The following is a 26,644-nucleotide window of genomic DNA, read 5'->3' on the forward strand; positions in this document are numbered from 1 at the left end:
CCAGGAGTAAAGCAGCATAAAGTTATTCAAAAGCAGTGTGTAAGACTGGTGGAGGAGAACATGATGCCAAGATGCATAAAAAAAAAACTGCGATTAAAAACCAACCAGGGTTATTTTTTCTAGAGCTGTATATCTAATATATATTTGTAAAAACAATGATGATGGAGTCCTAAAGTCTATAGAATTTTTTCTAGTCCCACACTGATCACCCTCATCCGTCTTATAAATGTGCTTCCTGTACTGAGATCAGTGTAATGTGGTGTCTGTTGCTCAGACCCTGTGGGGAGCCAGCTTTAGGCCACAGTCGTCTGGAACTACAATTCCCATAATCCCACAGTGCATTCATCTGCAGCCGTCACCTGAAAGGCAGAGCTAGGAGCAGGTAAGGTGACCCTTCAGGTAACAACAAGCGAGATGCTGCAGCAGGACCTCCACCATCTGGTGTTCCTGTTAGAACAGGACACACACACACACACACACACTTAACAGTGTTTACAAGCTTGTTCAGATGCCTTACAACAGATACAGCAATCTCCTGGGGGCAGCAAATTAATACAGAAGGGAAAATACATCAAAAATTAGAATATAATATATATTTTTTTAGTTTAATTCAGCTTAACATGTGAAACTCATATATTATATAGATGTATAAAACACAGAGGGATGTATTTCAAGCTTTCAATCACTCTGTGTTTTATACATCTATATATATATATATATATATATATATATATATATATGAGTTTCACATTTTCAACTGAATTACTGAAATAAAGTAACTTTTCAATGATATTTCAATGATAATGAGATGCACTAGCATATTTATAAATACCTTAAACCTGTGAGATGGGCAGCTGAAACTAGCTTTCACTTTCTCTTATGGATTTCGTTCTCCAGCAGGACTTGGCACACTGCCAAAAGCCAAAATATACAGATTTTTTGGTTTTCATTGGCTGTAAGCCATAATCATCAACAAACAATAAAAGAAATAAACCATTAAAATAGATCACTTTGTGTTTAATACATCTATACAATATATGAGTTTCACATTTGCACTAGCATATTTATAAATACCTTAAACCTGTGAGATGGGCAGCTAAAACTAGCTTTAATTATTTCTTATTTTATTTCATTTTTAAAATGGAACCACAGCATGCGTACGTAACAACAGTCCATGTGTTCAGTACAGTAAAGCACAACCACAATGAAACACGCTGAGCTTTTAAAATGTCCTGTAAGAAAGAAAAAAACAATCATTTTCAGCACTTTTGTGCGGAAAATGATGGAGAAAGTGCTCAGACTTCACTGAAATGGCTGCAGAAAATCACCCTCAGCCCCGATACTGTACGAACACGCCGCTCTGTTAAGAGAACACCAGACCATTAAGACTCAAACTAATGTCTACAATTCCAGACGCCATTTTCAGATCCCTCTCTCTCTTTCTCTCTCTTTCTCTCTCTCTCAGTGACCTGCAATTACAGTAAACGCCGGCTTCCTGTGCGCTGCAGAAAGAAGGAGAATGCAGGAGTGCAGGCAAACAGTGAGCGCGAGAGAAGAAAGGCCAAATTACTGTCGGCTCTCGCGTCTCAAATGACACGGTTTAGCTTCAGCGGGAGAGAGGAGAGGAACAGCCGGCAGCACTTCACTACTATCACCACCATCACCATCACCATCACCACCATCACCACCATCATCACCACCAAGCTACAAACATCTGTACAAACACACACAGCTTATCCACTTCCTGTAGAGAACTATCACCAATATAATAAGACTCTCCAGAGCAGATAAACAAACAGGAACCCCTCAGCTGGCATCGTGTCTGATGCCAGGCGCGGGCACATGGGGTATAAAGCCCCTGGCATTGAGCTGCGGAGCCGTGGAAGAACTGTGTATTTTATTTTAGAAAATGCACCGAATTTTTGCACTATAATTAGCTCCAGATTATAAGACGCACTATCGATAAACATCTATTTGCTGGTCTATTTTCATACACTAGAAAGGAACAGGGGTGTCGCCATGTTTTCCTTCTTAATTCAGCAGGTCTTGCTGAATGAAGAGATCTGTAAAACTAAGCTAAGTTAAGTAAACAAAACTGTAATTATTTCCAGATTTCCACTAAAGCTGGGTGCAGCAGCATTAGCACTAGCGGCTAACTGCTGTGCAGCAACAGATTCAGAGCTTTTGTATCTGACTTTACTGTATTTTTGCAGTTGCAAGTTAATGCGTTGCAGTTAGCAGTTAATGCTAATGCTGCTCCAGCAGTGCTAACTTGGGTTATCAGCAGGCCGATAATTCTCACCCCTGAATGGTGAAAGAGTTAGCGCTTAGCGTGATTAGCGGCTAATGCTAACACTGCTCCAGTCTGGGTGCTGTAGAACTAAACTGAAACTCCTGTATTACTCTGTACTTCAGCGGAGTGGTTTTACTGCTCCTTAATACCTGACTGATAGAAATATGTTTCTTTATCTAAAAGGTGGAGAAGCTGTACGTAGGAGTGTGAAATAAAGTGGAGAAACACTTGTACCTACCTTTTACTCAGTTTAAAAAAGAAAAACAGGAAACGTAGAGGTTTATTCAGGATTTTGTGTTTATTTGGGATACTTTAGATTGAAGGACAGAAACAGGATGTGGAAAGGAAAAGGGTTGAGATAGTTGCATTCAATCTAACATAGGATATATTTTTACCAATATTTTATTATTAATATTAATATTATTTCATTCATTTGTTACCTGAGTGAAGAGTAACATTCTGCAGCTTCAGCTCTTCCTTGAGTTCTCGAGTTCAGCTCAACATAAAGCGATTCTATTTAGAGTTTTATTAGGCATGTGTGTATATTTCAAACATTATATAAACAATATATTATATAAACAACTCCAGAGCATCGGAGCAGAAGAACAACATGAAGCGTAGAACAGGATCTAATATGTTTCTGACTGTGGGAGCTCAACGGGGTGAACCCTAATGTATACACTGCAGCTGCTGCAGCAACCAATCAGACACCTTCCTTCATAAACACAAAAGCTGGGCAAAAAATATTTTATAGAATATATGTGTAAGAAAGTGTTTCCAAATAGAATTCACTGGAAAAATAAGATCTTGTCAGGTAAAAGTACTGGTTTATGAAATAAATATAAAATATATATTATATAATATACCATACTGTGACAATGTGAAATAGTGTAAGAATATTTAACACATATTTCTAGAGTTAACATCTAGCTAACATCATTAAGAGTTAACATCTAGCTAACATCAGCTATTGTTAAAATTGTGCTAACATTAGCTAGAGTAGATAACATCTAGCCAATAACAGTAAGAGTTAAAAATCTAAATAACATCAGAGTTAAAGTCTATATAACAATAGCTAGAGTTAACATTTAGCTAACATCAGCAATAGCTAACATCTAGCCAACATCATCTAGATTTAACATTTAGGTAACATCAGCAAGAGTTAAATTTAGCTAACATGATCTAGATTTAACATTTACGCGACATTAGCTAAAGTTAACATTCAGCTAACATTAGAAAGAGTTGAAATCTAGCTAACATCAGCAAGAGCAGATAACATCTAGCTAACATCATCTAGATTTAACCTTTAGGTAACATCAGCAAGAGTTAACATCCAGTTAACATTAGAAAGAGTTAACATCTAGCTAACATTAGCATGAGTTAAAATGTAGCTAACATTACCTAGATTTAACATTTAGCAAACATCACAGAGGAGTTAACATCTAGCTAAAATGAGCACAAGTTAACATCTAGCTAACATCATCTAGATTTAACATCTAGCTAACATCAGTAAGAGGTTATCTGCACAAGCAGTGAGATGTTATCTGCTCCTGGTGATTTAAACTGGACGATAACCTCTGAAGCTGATGTTTCTTAGATGTTAACTGCACTTTAACTAAAAATTATCAAATATTAACTGCTCAATTAGGTGTTAACTAGATGTTAACAACAGTTAAAGTAGTGAACATCTAGCTAATGTCACCACTTGACTCATTCGAAATGAAAACAACAGTGATTTAGTAGCAGTAATGCAAATACTTTTACTCAACAAGATCAGCTCTTATTATTATTATTATTATTATTATTATTATTGTGTAACAGTGGTGAACTGAAATAGAACATAATAAAAAGGTGGAATTAAGTAACAGAAAACCCCCATAGTGCTGATCAGACTGCAGTGCACACATTCTATATTCTAACTGAGGAGGAGAGACTGTGATAAACGAAGAGAAACATGAGAAAACCTACAAAAAACATAAAAATAACCCCAAAAAACATAAAAATAACCCCAAAAAGGAAATAATGTGTGTGTGATAAACACACTGCTTACATTAGCTTGTACACAATCCCCTTATCTTCGATATCTTTCTATAAATATGATGATTTTCACACAGAAAATGTCTTCAGATTGTAAATATCTAAAAAAACAAACATATATATATATATATATATATATATATATATATGTGCTGATGTCTATAAACCAGGAGACAGTTTCACAATTAGATGCTAAATAATTCAGAAAAAAACATCTATACCAATAAATAAATAAATCTTAAAACACATTAAAACCAAGCAAATAATAATAATCATAATAATAAAAAACATGATTGTACTAAGATATAAAAAAGATTAATGATTATATGATTATATTAACACTAATATGATCAGGATTTTGTTTAGGGATGATAGTCAGATATGGAGGCCCATTCACATCAAGCAGAGGAAGATAAATCTCACTGATAACTCTTTATTTATGGTTGTTTTTAGATAGTCATAAGATTTTTAAACCTAGTTTTAGATTAAAAATCTATATTTTCCTCATGATGGAACATCTTTATTTAATAGGCTGTGCAGTCTAAGACTAGGCTTAAACCATTATTTCCAAAACACTCCAGAGCACTAATCCTAATATTTCGATATTAGGATATGACATACCATGCCATATAAATGTTTTATTGAATGTGTGATTGTAATAAGATTGTCGATTGTTATTTTAAAATTGCGCAACCTTACGCTATCTTAAGTACGTAATTTTCCAAAATTTTCAAGCTAATTTATTTTAATAGTAATTCAATAACGCATTACTCATAATTATACAACAGTTAGTTCCGACCCTGCAATGTGATTGGCTGAGAGGTGTTCTATGAGTAACGCTATCAGCCAGTAATGCACTGTAACTAACCGAAGCTCTCCGCCACATACAGGTAACCTAGCAACGATGCAGCGCTTACAAACCAAACAGCGCAGCTACAAACAGAGCAGCAATGGAACTATTTTAACTGGCAGAGTTTTTATAACCAAACAGATCCTATTTTCTCCTCCTCTTTAACTCTTTAAAATCTTGATAATGGAACTGTGGTATAATTACAATAATACATTCAAGGTTTGTGCTATAGCACGAACCTATTGCGTATTATTGCTTGAATATGTAATGGAAATATTACTTGGTACAATGCTGTAATATTTTGCAATGTAAAATTTAACAGAAAGATAAAAAACATCAGCTTGCTGTGAATGGGCTTCCATATGAGAAAAATAGATTTTTTGCTCAAGCTATTGTGTAGTTATTATCATGCCGCTTGTATTGATTAAAATATACAAGATAAATACAAAAAAAAAAAACTGTGTGACTGTAAAAAGATTTTAGCCCAGAATGAACTTAAGACAAAAACGTGCATATCTGGAGTCCAAAAAATAAATAAAATAAAGTGGACCAAAGTTTCTGTTAGGTCTGTTATGTTATTTATTCATTTTTTAAAAAATCTCTCTTAAATCTCTCCAGTTTTCTGACCTGCTGTAATAAATGACCCACAACGCCCTTGAGAAAGAAAAAAAAAAACCGTAGAAGAACTACGATAAAGAACCGAACAAAATCTTAATAAACACAAAGCATTGAAAACGTTAAAACAGTAAACAGATACAGTACAGGACTAAAGTTTGGACAGCTTCTCTTTTTCAATGCGTTTTCTTTATTTTCATGACTGATATTTACTATATTGTAGATTCTCACTGAAGCATCAAAACTATGAAACATGAACACATGTGGAGTTTTATGTACTTAACAAAAAAAGGTGAACTTACTAAAAAAAATTAAAAACATGTTTTATATTCTAGTTGCTTCAAAACCCCCCTTTGCTCTAATTACTGCTTTGCTCACTTTTGGCATCATTCTCTTAATAAGCTTCTTCAAGAGGTGGCCACCTGAAATTAATGAAAAGTTTTCCAACATTCTTGAAGGAAGGAAGGAGTTCCCAGAGGTGTTTATTAGCACTTGTTGCTCCTTTGTCTTCTTCATTCTGTGCTCCAGCTCACCCCAAACCATCTGGATTGGGTTCAGGTCCGGTGACTGTGGAGGTTCAGCTCATTTTTTATTAAGTACATAAAACTCCACATGTGTTCATTCATAGTTTTGATGCTTCAGTGAGAATCTACAATGTAAATATCAGTCATGAAATTAAAGAAAAGGCATTGAATAAGAGAAGGTGTGTCCAAACTTTTGGCCTCTACTGTATGATCATGCTGAACACAAACTGTACCATAACTCAGAGCTCAGTGAGTGAGTGTGTGTGTGTTTGATGGGCGTGGCCTGTGAAGTGTGTGTGATGAGGCTGGATGGTGTGGTGGGAGATTATGGAAGCCCAGGGGTCTGATATGAGGAAGTGGAGGCAGAACGTGGGGAAAAGTCCCACAATAACATCTCATCACATCTCAGTCACAATAGAGGCACTTCCACCGGACGTTCCAAAGCCACGGGCCATCAAAACCATGCAGACGTGCTCTCGCTCACACACACACACACACACACACACACACACACACACACACACACACACACAAACACACACACACATACACACACACACACTCATTCACCCAAATCTAAAGCAACAATAAACTTAACAACAATCCACTTCCACCCACATCCCAGTTCATACATACTCAGCACTCACACACTTATACACACACTCACACACACACACACACACACTCGCTCACCCAGGCTTTCTCTCTCTCAGGGCGAGTCCATGCTGAAAAGCTCAATTCCCTGAGAGTTCCAGTAGAGCCCAACTCCAGAGTTAAACACCAAAGACCAGACGTACGGGATGAAGAAATCCTCAGGCTGATCCTCCTCCACATACTTAAACTTCAGCTCCGGAAACTTCTGCACACAAAACCAAACAAAAAAACACTAAATAAAACACATATTCACTTCTCAAATCATGTCTTGATATTAAGTATTATTTTAATTTATTTATTTTATTTTTTTTTCCCATTTTCTCCCAATTTAGGCAAAGGTAGGCTGGCTGCAGGATTTTAGAAACATTTTACATTGCAAAACCCGAGAAAAAAACAGAAAAACATCAGTAATCAGGCATTTAAATGGCTTTTTAAAAGGTACATAAGAGTTTTTCTGGGACTAAAAGTGTGAAATCAGCTGTAACTGGAAATATCTGCACAGCTTTCCACACCATGTGGATGGAGGCCATGCATGCGGTTACCTCCTGTTTACATCCTGCCTCCTCCGATACATGTGAAGTCTGCCTCTTTTTGAGCTGCTGCTGTTGCCGTAGCATTGCCGAGTAGCATCACAGCGCTAACGCTCGGAGGAAAGCAGCGCAGCGACTCGGTTCTGATACATCAGCTCACAGATGCAGCCTTGTGCTGAACCACATCACCCCTAGGGGTGATGAGGGGAAAGAGAGAGCGCCCTATACTGTACTGTACCCACCCAGAGAGAGCAAGACCAACTGCGCTCTCTCAGGGCTCTGGCAGCTGATGGCACGCTGCATGACCAGGATTCAGTTAGCACACCCATGTTCATATTGTCGCTGCACAATGAAAAACATCAGAATATCAACTTTACAGGAGAGAGATAAGACCTTCATAACTTTTAATGGAAGTCAAAGTAAAAAGAGTTTATTTTAGGTCATTTTAAACAATTTTTATTGTTGTACTAAAAAATCGACAAAAATAGAAATACTTGTTTTTCATTGGGCAGCACCCCCCCCCCCTCATCACTAGTCATCACAGCACACTTGGAGGAAAGCGCTGCATCCCCACCTCTGATACATCAGCTAACAGGTGCCTGTGCTGACCAGCATCACAAAGAAATTGATGTAGGAAAATAGCGCATACCTACTATACCACTATACTATATAATGTTGCTCCGCCCCCTCCCACCACCTCCACCTGTGGAGTGGAAAAGCTTAACCATCTCAGACAGCCTTGCTTGGTCCTCCACCTTTCGTTCAGAAGTGGAGCGTTTAAACACCACACACGGTGGAAAGTATCCTGAGGCCGCGTTAACCGGCTGCGGCTTGCTCAGATTGGCCGAGGCACCGCACTACTCAAGGGGTTAATGGGTTTCCTGCAACCTGAAAAAGCTCCCTGATCTGATTTCAGGTGACGTTCTTCAGCGTGTAAAGGTGACTCAGCTTGCTGTAATTCCATCTCGCCATCAGGTAAATAAACTTCAGCTCAATTAAGTAACAGGTATCTCGACACACGGCGAAACACCTCCAGAGCTTTTCCTGTTTAAATAAAACTCTCTTAACCCACAAGTAACAGGATCCGCTGAGCTACAAGTTCATACGCTACCATTACAATCTCATCTCCGTCAGTCAGCGTCAACCGCTTCAGGCCCCAGGGCTAGGGTTCCTCCCACCGCCTTCCAATCAGAAGCCAGCATTAACCCTTAAACTTCTGCTCAAACGTTTGCTCGAGCATTTGAGTCGCTATATCTCACTGAAGAAGGTGCTGAACTGAACCCAACCCAATTAACCATCTAACAACTCCTCAGAACTATCAGCCACTCGGAACACACCTGCAACCACTTATCAAACACCTGGTAAACCATGGAAACCTCCTAGCAAACCCTTAGCAACCCACAACCCACACGCCAAGCAAAACCTTAGGAACTGCTTTGCATCACCTTAGCAACTTTCTAGCAACCCTTTGCAACCAACCCATTAGCAAAATTAACACCCATCAATTCCTTAGCAACCACCAAGCAACACTTATCTGTCTATCTGTCTGTCTGTATCTACTGTATCAATATATCTACAGAATCTGTCTGTCTGTTTCTGTATCTACTGTATCAATATATCTACAGAATCTGTCTGTTTCTGTATCTACTGTATCAATATATCTACAGAATCTGTCTGTTTCTGTATCTACTGTATCAATATATCTACAGAATCTGTCTGTCTGTCTGTATCTACTGTACCAATATATCTACAGTATCTGTCTGTCTGTGTCTGTATCTACTGTATCAATATATCTACAGAATCTGTCTGTATCTATTGTATCGATCTATCCAAGTATATGTCTGTCTATCTGTCTGTATCTAATATATCAATATATCTACAGAATCTGTCTGTCTGTATCTACTGTACCAATATATCTACAGTATCTGTCTGTATCTATTGTATCGATCTATCCAAGTATATGTCTGTCTATGTGTCTGTATCTACTGTATCAATAAATCTACAGTATCTGTCTATGTGTCTGTATCTACTGTATCAATAAATCTACAGTATCTGTCTATGTGTCTGTATCTATTGTATCGATCTATCCAAGTTTATGTCTGTCTATCTGTCTGTATCTAATGTATTAATCTAGCTACAATATCTATCTGTCTGTCTGTCTGTCTATCTGTATCTACTGTACCAATATATCTACAGAATCTGTCTGTCTCGCTGTCTCTGTCTGTAAGTACCTACTGTATCAATCTTAACAGGTTCTGAATATATACTAATCCCCACAAAATGAAACCCCAAATTAAATAAGCATTAAACTGAGCAGTGTTCAGCAGATAAATAAAGCGCTAAGCTTCAGAGAGGCTGCGTTTCAGAAAAGAAAGCTCTGGTTAAAATCAGTTTGTTTATTTGTGGCGTAAGGTTCCCCACATACGTCCCCAAAGTCTTTCATTTCTGGATGTGTTTCCACAGAAAAACCTGTTCATTTCCCTTCCGACTAGACGAGGGGGAAGAGCCGGGGGAGAAATAGTTTTCACTGGTATTCTTTAAGTTCCTCTTACAAAGATACGGACCAATCAGGCTTCACGTTTACTCATCACAGTCAAATACGTGTCTCCACAGCCCTGCCACAGGGCCTTACCTTTCAACAGTGGCCTTTAACACAGAGAATAATAGAAACACCATGACCTCATGCCCGCCCCAGGGCCAACAGTAACGGAAATATAATCAAAAGGCTATTCTGACATATTAGAATACCAGGGAATCCAAAATAAACAAACCACTGAGAACCAGTGAACCAATCAGCACCATGTCTTATGCCAGTATTGTACTGAATTATGGAGCTCTATACAGTACTCTGTGTTGTGTTTGAATTTTTACCAACAAAATATTATTAAAATTATATTTAAGGTTGGACACTACATACTTTACACTTTTTTAGTATTTTTTACTTTATGCAGTTCTTTAAAAAAATATATATATATATTTTATATTGGCCACTGGATATCCAGCATGGCATCTCATGGCAAAGAACTCTCTGAGGATGTGAGAAATAGGATTTTTGAGACCCACAAAGATTGGTAACACCCTAAAACTGAGCTGCAGTACAGAGTCCAAAGTCATACAGTGGTTTTCCTCGACAATTTTAGAACAGAAAGACGGACAGACGGATACTTTACTGATCCCAGCGTTAACTTTATGTCAAACTAAAAAATTGTCATAAAGTCAGTGATCTTCCAGTAATTAACTCTATATAATATTAGAATACTAAACCTAAATAAACATTAAGTCAGTGGTTAGTGAGTGTCTACCTGCAATTAACCTGCAATTAATTCTATATAACATTATAATACATTTGAATAAACACAAAGCTAGTATCTGTAATTAAGTCTATATAACATAAGAATACTAAACCCAAATAAACATTAATAAAGTCAGTTATCAGTAGTGAGAGTATCTACCTGTAATTAACCTGCAACTTACCTGTAATTAACTCTACATAACATTAGAATAAACCCAAATAAACAAAGTTTATTTTATTTAATTAACATGTAATCAACCTGAAATTAACTGTATGTAACATTAGAATACTAAACCCAAATAAACAAAGACTTTTGATTTATTCACTTCTATTAGTTTCAATGTTAGTATCTGTATTTTTGGAACAAATAAACCAGCAGATGAACAGAATTAAAGATCAATTCTTCAGTGGAATTTAAGACACTTATTACAGTATTACAGTATGTGTGCAGAGCATCTATCTGTAATTAAATCTATATAACATTAGAATACTAAACCCAAATAAACATTAATAATAAAGTCAGTGATTTGTTCACTTTATTAGTATTAGTTTTAATGTATTAGTATTGGTGTTTTTGGAACAAGTAAATCAGCAGATGAACAGAATTGAAGATCATTTCTTCAGTAAAATTAAAGACATTATTACAGTATTACAGTATGTGTTCAGAGTGTCTGAAGCTGATGGACTCGTGTCCACGACCTTTCTGAAGCTCTGGGTTTGAGGTCTGGCCTGCAGATAACCTCATCCTTATCCCTGAAACCCCTAAAATCCCTAAACCCCTGTACCCGGCCCGGCACTCGCCGCTAACCGAGAGACAGCAGACAAAAGAAGCTGAAATCCGACCGATCAAAACCAAAGAGTCCAAACAGTCTCCATCCACAGCCTCATTCAGCCAACCAGAAGGTCAGCGGTGTCTCCATCAGTCCCCAAATCAGCCAGACCTCGCCAAACCCCAGCCAGGCCAGGTGAGCTGCAGCCAGCGCGGCAGCAGGTAGACGGGCGCGCTCCATCAATAATGCACCCGCGGCCTATCAGATTCCCCCGGCTCGCCGTGTCACAGACAGAGACGCCTTCACCGCCTTTCATCTCCACACACACCGAGCGCCGCAATCATCCCCAGCTTTCCACACGGCCCTCCACACACACTGAGACCTCCATTCAGCCGCCCGCGCTCTCCCCTTACACTCCACACAGAGCTCTGTCTGTCAACAACGCCCGCGAGACAGGGACACGGGGGGACACGGGGGACAATGCTGAGGTCAGGAGTTTATTACACGTAAGGTTAAAGACCACAAAAGAGCACTGAAACCATCACATCTGCTCAGGGTTTCTCTGTTGGTGATTAAAAATAAAAAACTTTTCAAGAAATTTTTGCACAATTTCTATACATCAGTACTGAGACACACTCATTTACTGTATAATAAAAGTGAAACATATCGTCACCGTACCATAAAGACTCTGGATTCTGATATAAAAAATAAGAAATAACCTAAAAATGATGAGTTTCTTTGATTTTACCAAATTAAAAACCTCTGGAATATAATCAAGAGGAAGATGGATGATCACAAACCATCAAACCACCAAACTGAACTGCTTGAATTTTTGCACCAGGAGTAAAGCAGCATAAAGTTATCCAAAAGCAGTGTGTAAGACTGGTGGAGGAGAACATGATGCCAAGATGCATAAAAAAAACTGTGATAAAAACCAACCAGGATTATTCCACCAAATATTGATTATTTCTGAACTCTTAAAACTTTATAAATATGAACTTCTTGTTTTCTTTGCATTATTTGAGGTCTGAAAGCTCTGCATCTTTTTTTTGTTATTTCAGTCATTTCTCATTTTCTGTAAATAAATGCTCTAAATGAGAATATTTTTATTTGTAATTTGGGAGAAATGTTGTCTGTAGTTTATAGAATAAAACAACAATGTTCATTTTACTCAAACATAAACCTATAAATAGCAAAATATACATATATATATATATATATATATCATGCAATCTCGCGAGATTAAAACGTGACAATATTTCTCATCAAGAAGAGAAAAAAAGCGTTTAGTGTGGAATTTTTAAGAGGGATCTGGCAACACAGTAGCAATATGACTTAATTGGTCAATTGGTTATACATGGTTATAAATAGTTAATTTACAAGATACTTTAAATAGTCTTAATATTTGGTTGTGGTTTGCACTTACTGTTTGCATTATATAGGACTTGGAAAAGTTTTATTTTTATCTTTTATTCATATTGTTTCTATTTTTTATTTATATAGACTCAATTTGTTAGAGAAACCAGTCTGTCCAGTTAACTTATATGATTTTGTCAAATAGAACTTTATTTCTCAAGTCTTTTATTTTTGAAGTTTTCTCGTCTCGTCTCGTTCTTGTGAACCCAGTATCATGTCTCGTCTTGTCAAGTGAGATGAGATGGTCATAATGTTATGCTGGTTATGTACTAGTATACTTATTATATGTACTATATAGTTATGTACTATATCTACTGTATACAGTCTCTTTTTCTCAGCACAGCCATTTGAATTTAGCCCAACTGACTACATAAAATAAAATCAATAAATCAAACAAACAAACAAACAAACAACAAAACTATAATACAAAAAAACAAAGAAAAGCCTTTGATATTTCAGGTGCCCTCCAAAAACACAGCAGATGGCTCATTTAAAAGCACTTCAAAAGGACTCACCGTTTATGCAGAGTAAACTCTGCTGTTCTTTTATCGGTTTACAGGATTAGTCATGCTGTGCCACACACACACACACACACACACACACACACTCTTTCCTAGGAAGAGCTGGGCTAGACAGAGCCCAGGCAGAATTGGCTCATGATTGGCCGGGATCCAAGGTCACCACCCGCCTCAGACTCACACCAGCCAGTAACCCAGAGGCCCAGAGCAGGAGTGTGTAGAGCTCTCTCTGCTCTCAGTGTGTGTGTGTGTGTGTTGGAAAACCACTGAAACAAAAAAAAACAAGTCAACCTACAATTATTTGTACAGGGGCCAAAGCTAAAGCTGAAGCTGCAGTTGGGTCATGCACCAGGACAATGACCCAAAACACAGTCTAGCCATAGTAATCTAACGCCTACTGTAGTGTTGCTGCATGACCTGAAACTCACAATCTTGCAAGAAGAACCAAATGCTCTACATCAAAAATGGAGATACATGTTTTCTACTGGCCCCGATGATACAGATCTGTTTTTTGTACATCCTCATAAACTTTAAATGTACTCTTATTTCCATAGATGCAAATGAAAAATATTAAAACCTACAGTGCTGTAAAAATAAAGAGATCACTTCAGTTTCCAAATCAGTTTCTCTGATTTTGCTATTTATAGGTTTATGTTTGAGTAAAATGAACAATGTTGTTTTATTCTATAAACTACAGACGACATTTCTCCCAAATTCCAAATAAAAATATTCTCATTTAGAGCATTTATTTACAGAAAATGAGAAATGGCTGAAATAACAAAAAAGATGCAGAACTTTCAGACCTAAAATAATGCAAAGAAAACAAGTTCATATTCATAAAGTTTTAAGAGTTCAGAAATCAATATTTGGTGGAATAACCCTGGTTGGTTTTTAATCACAGTTTATTTTCATGCATCTTGACATCATGTTCTCCTCCACCAGTCTTATACACTGCTCTTTGGTTTGTGATCATCCATCTTCCTCTTGATTATATTCCAGAGGTTTTCAATTTTGTAAAATTAAAGGAACATTATTTTATATTTTTTCAGAGCTGCATTTATTTATTATATTTCTGCCATTTCCTTTCTTTTTTAAAGTGTGACAAAATTTTCACATTTCATGAAATGCAACAATTAATTAGCTATTTTTCTTTACTTAATGATAAATTGTAAATCTGTGGTTTTTACATTGTTTCAGAACAACATGATACATGGATTCATATTACTATGTCAAAAAGCTTCTATACAACCTAGATACAAGGTTTTCGCCTACAGGGGAAATATCTGTAAATCTTATATATCATATTTTGTGCACTCTACTAAACTGTAACGTTACACACTGGTGGATAACCCTGCTTTATTTTGCAGCACTGAGAATGAAAATCAGCTGCAACCAATAGAAACCCACCAACCACTCAAACAGGGGGTCCCTGACCTTTACAGATATGAAAACCATTATTATTTACATACATGTCTCCACATGTAACAGCAGCAAGTCTGGATGTGTAGAAGACGTGTGTGTGTGTGTGTGTGTGTGTGTGTGTGTGTAGGGGTCATCTGTAGGTCTCTCTGGGGGCTGTATTGCAGCTCTCCTAGAGGAGCCAGACTGTCTCTGTCTTATCACTACGGAACAGCACACACACACACACACACTCTGCTGGCCAAACAAATTCCATTGCCTCTGTTACTCTACCCACAATACACTGCTCTCTCTGTTCACACTGAGAAAGAGAGAGAGAGATAATAACCAACTACAGCAGTGAAAAAGACCCAGAACAGCAGTTCACCACCTTCACTACAGCCGAGAGCAGCTGAGGCTCAGAACAGAAACATCAAGAATAGAAACACCTGTAGAAAACAGGCAGGTAACCGACTCACACTGTCATCACGTCATCATTTCATCAGATCAATCAGATTTGCCTGTTTAATATATGAATATATGAACACAGAGGCCTAGAATAGGACTGTGAAGTGCTCTCTCTCTATATATGTGTATGTATGTTTGTGTTGAAAAAACACTGGGGGAAAAAAAAAAACTACTATAGCAGAAGTATCGTCAGGACGTGTGATGTCACTTAAGGCAATTAAATCAATTAAATACATCGTGCTGCAATGTTCTGATTCTTGATACAAGAAGAAGTAGATACACAGTGCTGTCTCTGTGTCTGTGTGAGTGACAGGCTGCTGCTGCCTGAGAAGCGTGAGGGGGAGGGGTTTCAGGAGTAAACACAAGGTAACCAAACGCATGGCCTCCATCCACATGGTTGGGCACGTGCTTGTAAACGTGAGCACGTGTGGAAAGCTGTGCTCCTCAGTCCAGCACAGTTTAGCAGTGCAGATATTTTCAGTTACAGCTGAATTCACGCTTTTAATCCCAGAAAAACTTATTCTTAATCTTATTTACCTTTTAAAAAGACGTTTAAATGCTGATTAAAGGACTGGTTACTGTTGTTTTGCTGTTTTCCTCTGGTTTTGAGTTGAGCTCGGCGCTGACTTAGCTCTTGATTGGTCCGGACGCAAGACAGAGAGGGGGCAGGTGGGGGCGGGGCTGTTGACGTCATGGGCTTTGCATTGTTTAATATCGTGATATATGTCGTCCAAAAAAGAACATTTGCAATGTAATTTTCTTTTCCAATACTGGAGAAGGGTCAAAATAACTTTTTAATTGGACAACATAAGATAATTTATTCAGAAGCCAAAGCTGAAGCTGGATCTGCAGGTGGGTCATGCACCAGGACAATGATCCAAAACACTCAAGCACATCTAGAACAGTTTAGCCACAGTAATGTAATGCTTCCTAAAAAACACAGTATGAGTACACTCAATACACACACAAATACTACATTACTCCAGAAATTGGTGTGTGTGTGAGTGTGTGTGTGAGTGTGTGTGTGTGTGTTGTTGAATATAGGCAGTCTGTACCAGGACATTGTATGTGAGAGAGAGAGAGAGAGAGACAGAATTTCTTGATTTCAGCACAGGCTATACCCCAGAGATTGCACACGTGCCTACACACACACACACACACACACACACACACACACACACACACACACTCTTATAGCAGATGAGTTTTGGGGTCCCCAGAGAGGGTGTGTAAGCTCCAGGAATGTCTAGACACGCTGCATTTCAATAATATGCTTAAACACACGCATACAGACACACACACACACACACACACACAGAAAGACACATATGTGTCTGACTGTACTGATTTAGCTCAATTTCGAGACACAATAAAACAGATATAAAGCAAAATATCAACCAATCAGGTTTGTTTAAAGGTGCTGGAAACAATAGCTTGGCAGCAAATCAGGAAAAACATGGCAAGAAAACAAATACAGAAATTGTTGGACATGTAATTGTAATGTAATTGTACAAGTAATTAGCTCCTGTACTGTAGTATTTCATAACTTAGATACAAATAAATCTTAACCTTGCTGCTCCACCCCGTCAACTGACCTATTAAATGAGTCAGATAAAAGGTGACTGAGAAGAAGATATCACACACACACACACACACACACACACAGACAGACACACACACACACACACACACAGAACACACACACACACACACACAGGCACTAATAGAGAACCCTTCACTCAGCCTCAGGCACTCAGGCAACCTACAAATGCATTTACATACACAAACACTGGCACAAATATACAAAGACATGTGTACACTGTGCACAAATATACCCACACACACACACACACACACACACACACACACCATTCATCATCAGTGTGAAATCGCTCCCAGCCCTGGAAAAGGTCGCCAAATCACTTCAAATCATTCAGCATTAATGGCTGCAAGCAACACGAGACATTTCTGTCCACGCAACCAGAATTACGAGCGTCTTCATCACTGAGGACGTTAGATATGCATGTAATTCAGCAGCTCCACAAACTCATTCCTGATTCAATAACTCGCCACAGGCTTTCTTTCAGGGGATCTTAATTGATTTTCCAAATTTCTGCATAATTAATTCCGTAGTTCAAAAAGCTGCAGCGTAGAGAAACTTTCCACGCTAGAAAATGTTCAGAGCGGTGGAGAGCAGAAGCAGCAGACGAAGCTCCCTCATAAAATGTTCTTACACCAGAGAAATTTAGAGTAACTTTGACTGAATTTGGGGAATTTTACTATAACCAATGAGTACAGTATAACCTGCTCACCATGTTTTAGATTTTTATTGGATTGTGGGAAATTTACACAGACACAGAGAGAGCATGATGGAAACTTCACACAGACTGGGACTTGAACCCAAGACCCCAGCGCTGAGAGGCAACCATGCAAACCACCACGCCACTGTGCCGCAAAATACATTTCTAACGAGAACAAATAAAGAATAATTCCCCATGTTTTTGCAGTGTAAATGTACATTTTAACATCTCTAGAAAGAGTGAGAGAAAGAGAAAAAAAAGATGGGCGCAATCCCATTTCACTTGGCCCAAGGGGTACGGTTGTCGCGATTCTTGTTAGGCTAGAGGGATAGGAGGAAGGGATAGGACTTGTTCGCCCTTCATACTGAGATTTATTTTAGAGGCACACTTCAAAACGAGGGTTATGAGAATCACTGGTAAGACTTCACTGGAACAAGCGACCAAAGAAACCCAAAAATGTACTTTTTTCTTGTTAAAAGTGACGATTAGCTCTATATTACCATTGTTTAATGTGTAGCTTTAATGTTTTATGGTCAAATTCTTCCATTAAGCCAACGGTTCATCCCACGTAGCTTTTTTTTAACACGATAATAGCGCAGACTACAGTCTGATATACTCACCTCTGAATGGTGAAAGAGCTAGAGCTGTGGTTAGCAGCTAATGCTAATGCTGCTCCAGAATTGGTGCTGGAGAACTGTAAACTCCTGTATAACTCTGTACTTCAGTGGAGTGTCTTTACTGCTCCTTAATACCTGACTGATAGAATTCATACATAAAATCTGAAAGCTGTAATCACTGGTGGTGGGAAAACGTAATTACAGCAGGACTCTTTACTCTACACCACCTCCAACATGGAAACACTGCTGTGGATGAGAGAAAAACACAACAGTATAGAGAGTGTGGGGGATAGACAGAGAGAAAGAGATACAGAGAGAGAGAGAGAGAGAGAGAGAGAGAGAGAGAGAGAGAGAGAGAGAGAAAGCTCACGGATGAGTTGAGCAATGGCACGACTGACCCAGATTCTCTGACACCAGCGGCCATGTCACAAATGCAGGAGGCAATTAAGCTGAGTCAGACAAGATGGCCGCCAAATGACTGACCTGCTCAAGCTCACACACACACACACACACACACACACACACACACACACACACACACACACACACCGTTTTGGAGAAAGGACAATGGAATCCACAAGGATGTATACACAGAATTAAACATGGAAGATCACTACTAGTCCCATAGAATCTAATAAACACTGACTCTAAAACACTCTACCAGACTCTACCTCGTTTTACCAAACTCTACCTCACTCTACCTTTATTTTTTTTTTATACCAAACTCTACCTCACTGTACCTCAATCTACCTCATTTTACCAAACTCAACCCAATTTGAACAAACTATACCTCATTTTACCCAACTCTACCTTATTTAACCAAAGTCTACCTCACTCTACCTCCTTTTACCTAACTCTACCTCAGTCTACATCATTTTACCAACCTCTACCCCATTTAACCAAACTCTACCTCATTTTACCAAACTTTACCTCAACCTACCTTATTTTAACAAACTCTACCTCACTCTACCAGACTCTACCTTGCCCTGCCTCACTCTACCTCCAGTCTTTGAGCACAGTCTGCAGTGTGAAGAGCTCAAGTGAATAATGCAGTTTAGGTTTGCTGTTTTTCACAAGTTATTGAAGCTCTTTCTCTGTATTTATAGTGAAAACTCGTATTGTAATAATAATAATAATAATAATAATATAAACACTAATGTGCTATCAAACCTTTTAGACGTTCCTAAATCTAAACTCTCCACATGGTCTGAGGAGGACGTGGTGAATCAGGCCTGCAGTTTAGCACCATTAGCTCTTCAGCCATGTCCTGTTCTATACCTGCTATACCCTCCTGTATCTCTCCGGTCCTTCGGGACGTAATTCACTACATAAGATGATGAAGTGAGGACAAAAAAGTGCGGAGGAAAAGGTGCTGCAGCCAGTAAAATCCTCTCATCTCCACTTTGGCCCCATCCGTTAGGCCATGAAGAAGACGGATGCGAGCGTATGACACCTGAGACATGAAACATGTGATGGAGCGTGCAATTAGGAGAGTGGCTCCACAGATGAGCGGGACACATGCTGGATATTCACCCGCAGATTTATGGCGGGCGCAGGGGATTGTGGGTAGGGAGCGAGCGGTAACGCGGCGCGTGCCGCAGATTTATTTCCCGGCGTTTCCCTGCCGGTGTGTGTGCGCCGCCTGTTCGCGTGTGAGCGCTCTCCTTGAGAGGTCATTGTGTGTGTTATAGAGGGGTAATGAATGGCCATGGAGGAACCATTAGTGATAATGAAGATTAGGCCTGACCCCGAGACGCTCTCTCCTGCTCTTTCTCTCACACTTTCTTTATTCTTCACTTTCCCATCCTTCCTTTCTCTCTCTCCTCCTTCTCTCTGTCTCCACCCACTCGTCTCTCTGAGTGCTGAAGCAGCGATATCCGTCCACATACCACACACACACCACACACACACATACACACCACACACCACTGCAGCTACCGGATAACCCAGTATCTGCTGAAGTCACTCATGAGTGCAGAACCTAAACACACCGCACTCTACCGCACTCTACCGCACTCTACCGCACTCTACCGCACTCTACCGCACTCTACCGCACTCCATGTTTTCCTGCCTCACTCTTCCTTGCCCTGCCTCTCTCTACCACACTTTGCTTTACTCTACCACACCCTATATTTCCCTGCCTCACTCTACCGCACTCGATATTTTCCTGCTTCACTCTAACACCCTCTACCTTGCTCTGCCTCACTCTATATTTCCCTGCCTCACTCTTTCTTCCCCTACCTCATTCTGCCTCACTCTACCACACTCTTCCTTGCCCTGCCTCACTCTACCTTCCTCTATAGTTCCCTGCCTCCCTCTAGGTATCAGCTAAGCTTGAGTGCCTGCTAAAGCGAATAATAAGTGCAGAAGATAAACACACCAACACTTCACGCTTTAAACTGCAGAGCGATGAAGGCCAGATTTGATCATAGGGAAGGGAGATTTGGTCATAGGTTGCCAGGTCTGTATAGAACCAAAGGGGATTCTGGTAGTAGTTGTAAAGTCTGAAGGGACTCATGTGAGATCATACAGGACAGATATATAGTTTTTTGGTTTGTGGTAAAACCATACTGTTCTGTGTTTTACTGCCTATGAGAAAAAATACATATTTTATAATCAGATAAAAAAGGTATCTGCTAACCGAGTATTTATGTATTTGAGTATCTGAGTATCTGCTGCAGGGTGTGTTTGTACTCCTGGCTGAACTAGAGGTCGACCCGCAGGTGTGGTCATACTGGTCAGCAGGTAGAATCTGCTGGACTCTGCAGGTTGTCTGTTGTGCAAACATGGAGGAGCATGTGTAAGAGGGTGTGTTCATGTTTGCGTGTGCATTTTTGTGTATTGGTGTAAACGTGTGTGTATTTGTGTGTGTGTGTGTGTGTGTTGTACCTTCAGGCGGTCTTTCGGCAGCGCCACGGCTCCTTTCTTAATCACCTCCTGAACTGTTTCCACCGAAAGGTCCGTCCCCGCCTGCTCCAACCGCTGACTGAAGAAACCAATCACCTGTTACACACACACACAGACACACAACACACACACACACACACACTCAGCATGAGGGTCCTGCAAACGATCACACACAGCAGAGCACGTCAGCGCAGGCTCACAATTCACAAATTTTTTAACAAAGGTCTTTTTATTTTTATTTGCATAAGAAAAACACATAAGAAAGAAAAGAGAAGAAGATATAGAAAAAAAAAGGAATAAAATAAACTTCTCCATTCTTTAATCCTCTTACCACACTGCATCAAAATTCTGTCTCATCACTAAATACACATATAATAGTTTAATTTAGTTCAAAGAAAAGGCAAAAGTTTTTTAAAAAGTGCATAAATAGATAGACAAGCGTAAATCACAGCATAATATTAGGTATTATTAATTATTATTATATACATTTATGTTAATATAGATAATATTAAATATCATTAAAACAGCTAACTGGCCATGTTAACTGTTTTCAGATCTGAATTAATCGCTAATTTATCATTTATCATTTATAATAAATGATAAATTAAAAATACATACAAATATCCTAGAATCTTTTGAAAATAACATCCAGCCATATGTGAATGTTTCCTATAATATATATATATATATATATATATATATATATTTAATTTATAGTTTAAAATAGGTACATCAAACTTGGTTGGTCTCAGGGCTTAAAGGTTTATCTAAACTTATTAGTAAGAAATATGACAAAAAAATAATTGCGACTAATCGAATAATCGAACAAATAATCGGCAGATTATTCGACTAGTAAAATAGTCATTAGTTGGCGCTCTTTCCATAATAAAACTACAGATTCTCACCTAAAAAAAATTGACTTCTGCTCTAAATTAATTCAGTTTATTTTCAGAAGATTTGCAGATAAACCAGAATCAGTAAATACAGAATATCTGCAGTATGAGAATTTGGTACAGGTGTTTGTTAAAGACGCGTCACATTAGGAAGCGCAGTGTGTCTGAACACAGAGTTTCAGCAGCATCTTTGAGGAAATGACTGCAGTTCCTTATTCAGTTCCTCCTCCGGCTTTATTTCTCACTGCAGTAACAGAAGTTTTCTGAACTTCAGATGAACCCGGGTCTGCTTTCTGCCTCGAGGCCTTTCGCTATAAATCTCCACACATTTACTGAAGCTGGTGACGAGCAGCTCCTATACAATATATTTAACAGAAATATGTACCTGAGGTACCACACCTTACTGGAGCTTTAAACTGGAGCTTTTCAGAAGATCAGTGCAGAGTGAAGCCATCCTAATAGAACTGATACTGCAGTGAGCTCACTATTAAAACACAAAATCTAAAAAGTCTAGAAAGTTTTGGAGTTGATATTTTTGTATTTTTTTAACAATTTTTTTTGTTTATTGTCATTTTTTAGATGGTAATGTTTTCAATTTTAAATTACTGTGAGAGTTTTTTTTTTTTAAGATTTTTAGACTGTGATATATATTTTTTTTTATTTATTGTAAGGTATTTAGACAGTGGTATATGTCTTTACAATTTATTTTTTTTATTGTGTGATTTTCAGACTATGATTTTTTTTACAGATTTTTACTATCTACTATTATTGTGAGATTTACACTTAATTTGTTTAAAATAATTTTTTAGACTGTCATTTTTTGTCAGTTTTTTTTTATTTATAAGATTTTTGTGACTGTGATATTTTTTACGTTTTTTTTTTTTTTTTACAACTTATTTAAAAGTTAATATTTGGATCAGTAATATATTTTGCAGTGGTGGGACATTTGAAGGTACTTACGGCACAACATGAATCTGACCCTTCCAGAGGGGGTGTGGCTAAAACTGAAAATAGGCACCCTAGTTTGATCTTTTATCTTTTTTTTTTTTTTCCTCACCGTGTCGAGGTTCTGCATGATGTCCTGGAAGGACGGGTGCGAGCGGAACTGCTCGAACAGCTCCCTCTTATACAGCAGAGCGTAAACCAGGTTGGGGTTGTGATGGAGGGAATTGGACAGACAGGAGTTTATGATCTCCAGCAGCATCCGGATCACTTCCTCTATTACACTCAGATCCTGCGCCTGAGAGAGAGAGAGAGAGAGAGAGAGAGAGACAGAGAGAGAGAGAGAGAGAGAGAGAGACATAGATTATCATCATTATTAATATTATTACTGTCATTGTGTTTTATTGATGTTTTATTAATGTTTTTATGTGTGCGCTTTGGCAATATTGTTTTTGAAACAATTATACCAATAAGGCCAAGTTGAAATTAATTGAGAGAGAGAGATAGAAAGAGAGAGAGAGAGAGAGAGAGAAAGAGAGATGGAGAGAGAGAGAGAGAGAGTAGAGTGTAGTGTATGTTGGAGGGACAGTGGAGCTCCTCTTTTTGACCCAGTAAAATCTGACCCAGTCTGCAGCCTGTGAACACTGACAGGAGCCCCGCTAACCTATTTCTCTCACACACACACACACACACACACACACACACAAATACACACACACACACAATGTATCTTTAGCCCTATCTGGATGGGATTAGTATCTCAGGGGGTTCTGGGTAATTTTCTCTTTTATGGGGTTTTTATCCTCTGTGATTTTATTCCCGTCCAGAACGATCATGTAGGTGTTTTTCTCAGACGTCCTCTGAGAAAATTACAGGCTGAATTATCTACTGTTTTTCTCTGAACTCTGTGCTCCTCCAGTAATTTTAGTCCCGTCCGGACGCACATCTCTGAGTTTCGTCTCCTCGCCTTAAATAAAATAGATATTTGTCCACTGCCGCACACCGTAATTACACTTTGAGAGTGCCACAGTTTCCATGGAGATCCACGTTAAAAACACAAAAGAGAGTGGAAATGGAGGAGCTTCTGAACGCCACAATGTCATGTGACCGAGAAAAAAGCATAAAAACTTGCTGATTCTCCTGTTTTTTCAAAGTGTGTCACAAATGTTTTTGACACTGATTTTGAAAGATCAGCTGGAACAAATGGCATCAAATGTTTGCTAAAACGTTCCACCCTGTCGTGCAGCTTGCTATAACAGGAAATAAAAGGTGATCAAGCTGGAAAATATGATTTCTGAGTAATCTGAAGTCTTATAAATAATACGAATAGTTAAAAGAATTAAAAATCTTAATTCTAAAGAATGCTGCTCCAAGCTCGAACCCACCGCCTCCAGACGGCCTCCTACTAGAGCTCCAGACCAGATTAAGGGGTTTTTACTAATAAAATAAAGCCTGGCTGAGCGGTGGCTGGGGTGGGCGATGCCCCCCCTCACGGCGGCGTGAAACCCCTGCGCACCGTCGACACGGGCAGCTCTGAGAAAGCTGCGCAGACCTGCAAACCCTGCGGTGGCCATATTAACAGCCCAGGATACTGTCGCCAGTGTTATTAACACTCGCGTCACAGCTAATTATTAAAGCCTTAAACACTGAGAACCAAAAAAACACGGAGTGGAGGAGAGTCAGCGTACCACTTCAGCCTTACAGCGGGGGGGGGGGATTGTGGGAACAGAAGAAACAGTGCTGTTATTATGCTGTTATTAACAACGAGTCTACAAGCCAAGGTCTGGTATGATCTGTTATTGTGTCAGTATGCTTCTTTAATGCAGCATTAATGCAGAAAAGTACATTAAGATCAACATACTGTATTATTTCATGCAGTATCTCACATTTTTGGCTTTTTTTTTTTGCAACAAGACAATGCAAACCCACACGCTGCACATATTACACTGCACAGGGCACAAATTAAAACTGATTTTTAATAATTATTGAACAAAAACGGCACCAAAACAGACACTCTTTGGCACAAAATAAACAAGTATTAAATGTTCATATAAATGATTTCCATTTAAATATGCAACTTTTCTTAAACAAACAAACTAAAAATGCCACACAACAACAATTATGTGATTAATCAGAATTAATATCATGATTATTATTATTTTTTTAATGCTGGTATTTTTCTGTATGTTTGTAAGGAGACAGTATTAATAGTGTAGTGTGTGTTTATTAGGCCTGGCAAACTAAAGTTAGACTAGAATTTATACTGTATTATAATTAATCAGAGTAGATTTGATGCTTTTTAAAGTAGAATATTGTAGAGTATAAATTAGAGCTTTAATAGAGGAAATAAACGCTAGTGTAGCTCCAGTCTATAGTGAACTCATGGAGTCACAACGTAACTTTACGTTTTTGATAATTCAGTGATCCAGATCTTTACCATACTATACGAAAATTACGTGATCGACCCACGATTTCTGATCACACTCGTTTCTATCCCGTCCCAGTCTTTTCTGAGTTAAAGTTTTACGTCAAGATCTGTTTATATACTAATGACAGCATGTTCTGTGGTAATTCATGGATGTCACAATCTTATGTCAGGCTGATGTGTGATAGAGAAAGAGAGATAGAGAGAAAGAGTGAGAGAGACAGAGAGAGAGAGAGAGAGATTTCCAGGAACAGAGACATGAGCTAACATTAATGACTGTCGAGTTAATTCCATAGCTATGAATCAGGACACCCAGTCTAATTACGAGACAGATAAACAGAGACAGACATAGCGTCAGAGAGAGAGAGAGACTGATAAAGAAAGAGAGAGAGTGAGAGAGAGAGACAGTGATGGAAACACTTGCACTACATCAAAGAGAAAGAGAGATGGGGTAATAATAATTACACCAAAAGAGAGGAAGGATGGGATGAGAGAGAAAGAGAGTGAGGGAAAGAAAAGGAGAGAGAGAGGAGAGAGATGGGGGTGTTTTAAACCATAAGGCACTGCACCAGACTAATGAGATTAGCCTACGAACACACACACACACACACACACACACGGGAATTCAGGTCAGATGTGAGAGGGTGAGCTCGTCGGCTGTGTGGGAGACAGTAAAGCTCAATGAAGCTCTAAAAAAAAATACAGATTTTATTATAACAATAAAGCTACATCTCAACACACACACACACACTGACACACACAGACAGACACACAGACACAGACACAAACAAACACAAACACAAACACACACACTGACACACACAGACAGACACACAGACACAGACAGACACACAGACAGACACACAGACACAGACACAAACAAACACAAACACAAACACAAACACAAACACACACAGACACACACAGACAGACACAGACAGACACAGACAGACACACAGACAGACACACAGACAGACACACAGACAGACACACAGACACACACACACAGACACACACAGACACACACACAGACACACACAGACACACACAGACACACACAGACACACACAGACACACACAGACAGACACAGACAGACACACAGACACACACAGACACACACAGACAGACACAGACAGACACAGACAGACACACAGACACACACAGACACACACAGACAGACACACAGACACACAC

The 26,644-nt window shown here is 38.8% G+C and overlaps 1 protein-coding gene across 1 annotated transcript in view; it reads right to left on the minus strand.

Annotated features, from left to right (window-relative positions):
- Window positions 1-2,572: 2,572 nt before the first annotated feature.
- Window positions 2,573-26,644, minus strand: part of dym (dymeclin) — an 85,212-nt gene continuing 61,140 nt past the window's right edge. The window contains exons 15-17 of the mRNA XM_022676678.2: window positions 23,140-23,322; window positions 21,172-21,285; window positions 2,573-7,178 (exon numbers count right to left, since the gene is read on the minus strand). Of these exons, the coding sequence (XP_022532399.2) occupies window positions 7,029-7,178; window positions 21,172-21,285; window positions 23,140-23,322 (447 nt within the window). The 3' untranslated portion in view covers window positions 2,573-7,028. The remainder of the gene's footprint in view (window positions 7,179-21,171; window positions 21,286-23,139; window positions 23,323-26,644) is intronic.

Source organism: Astyanax mexicanus, chromosome 17 (genome assembly GCF_023375975.1).
Source record: "Astyanax mexicanus isolate ESR-SI-001 chromosome 17, AstMex3_surface, whole genome shotgun sequence".
NCBI classification, from domain to species: domain Eukaryota; kingdom Metazoa; phylum Chordata; class Actinopteri; order Characiformes; family Acestrorhamphidae; genus Astyanax; species Astyanax mexicanus.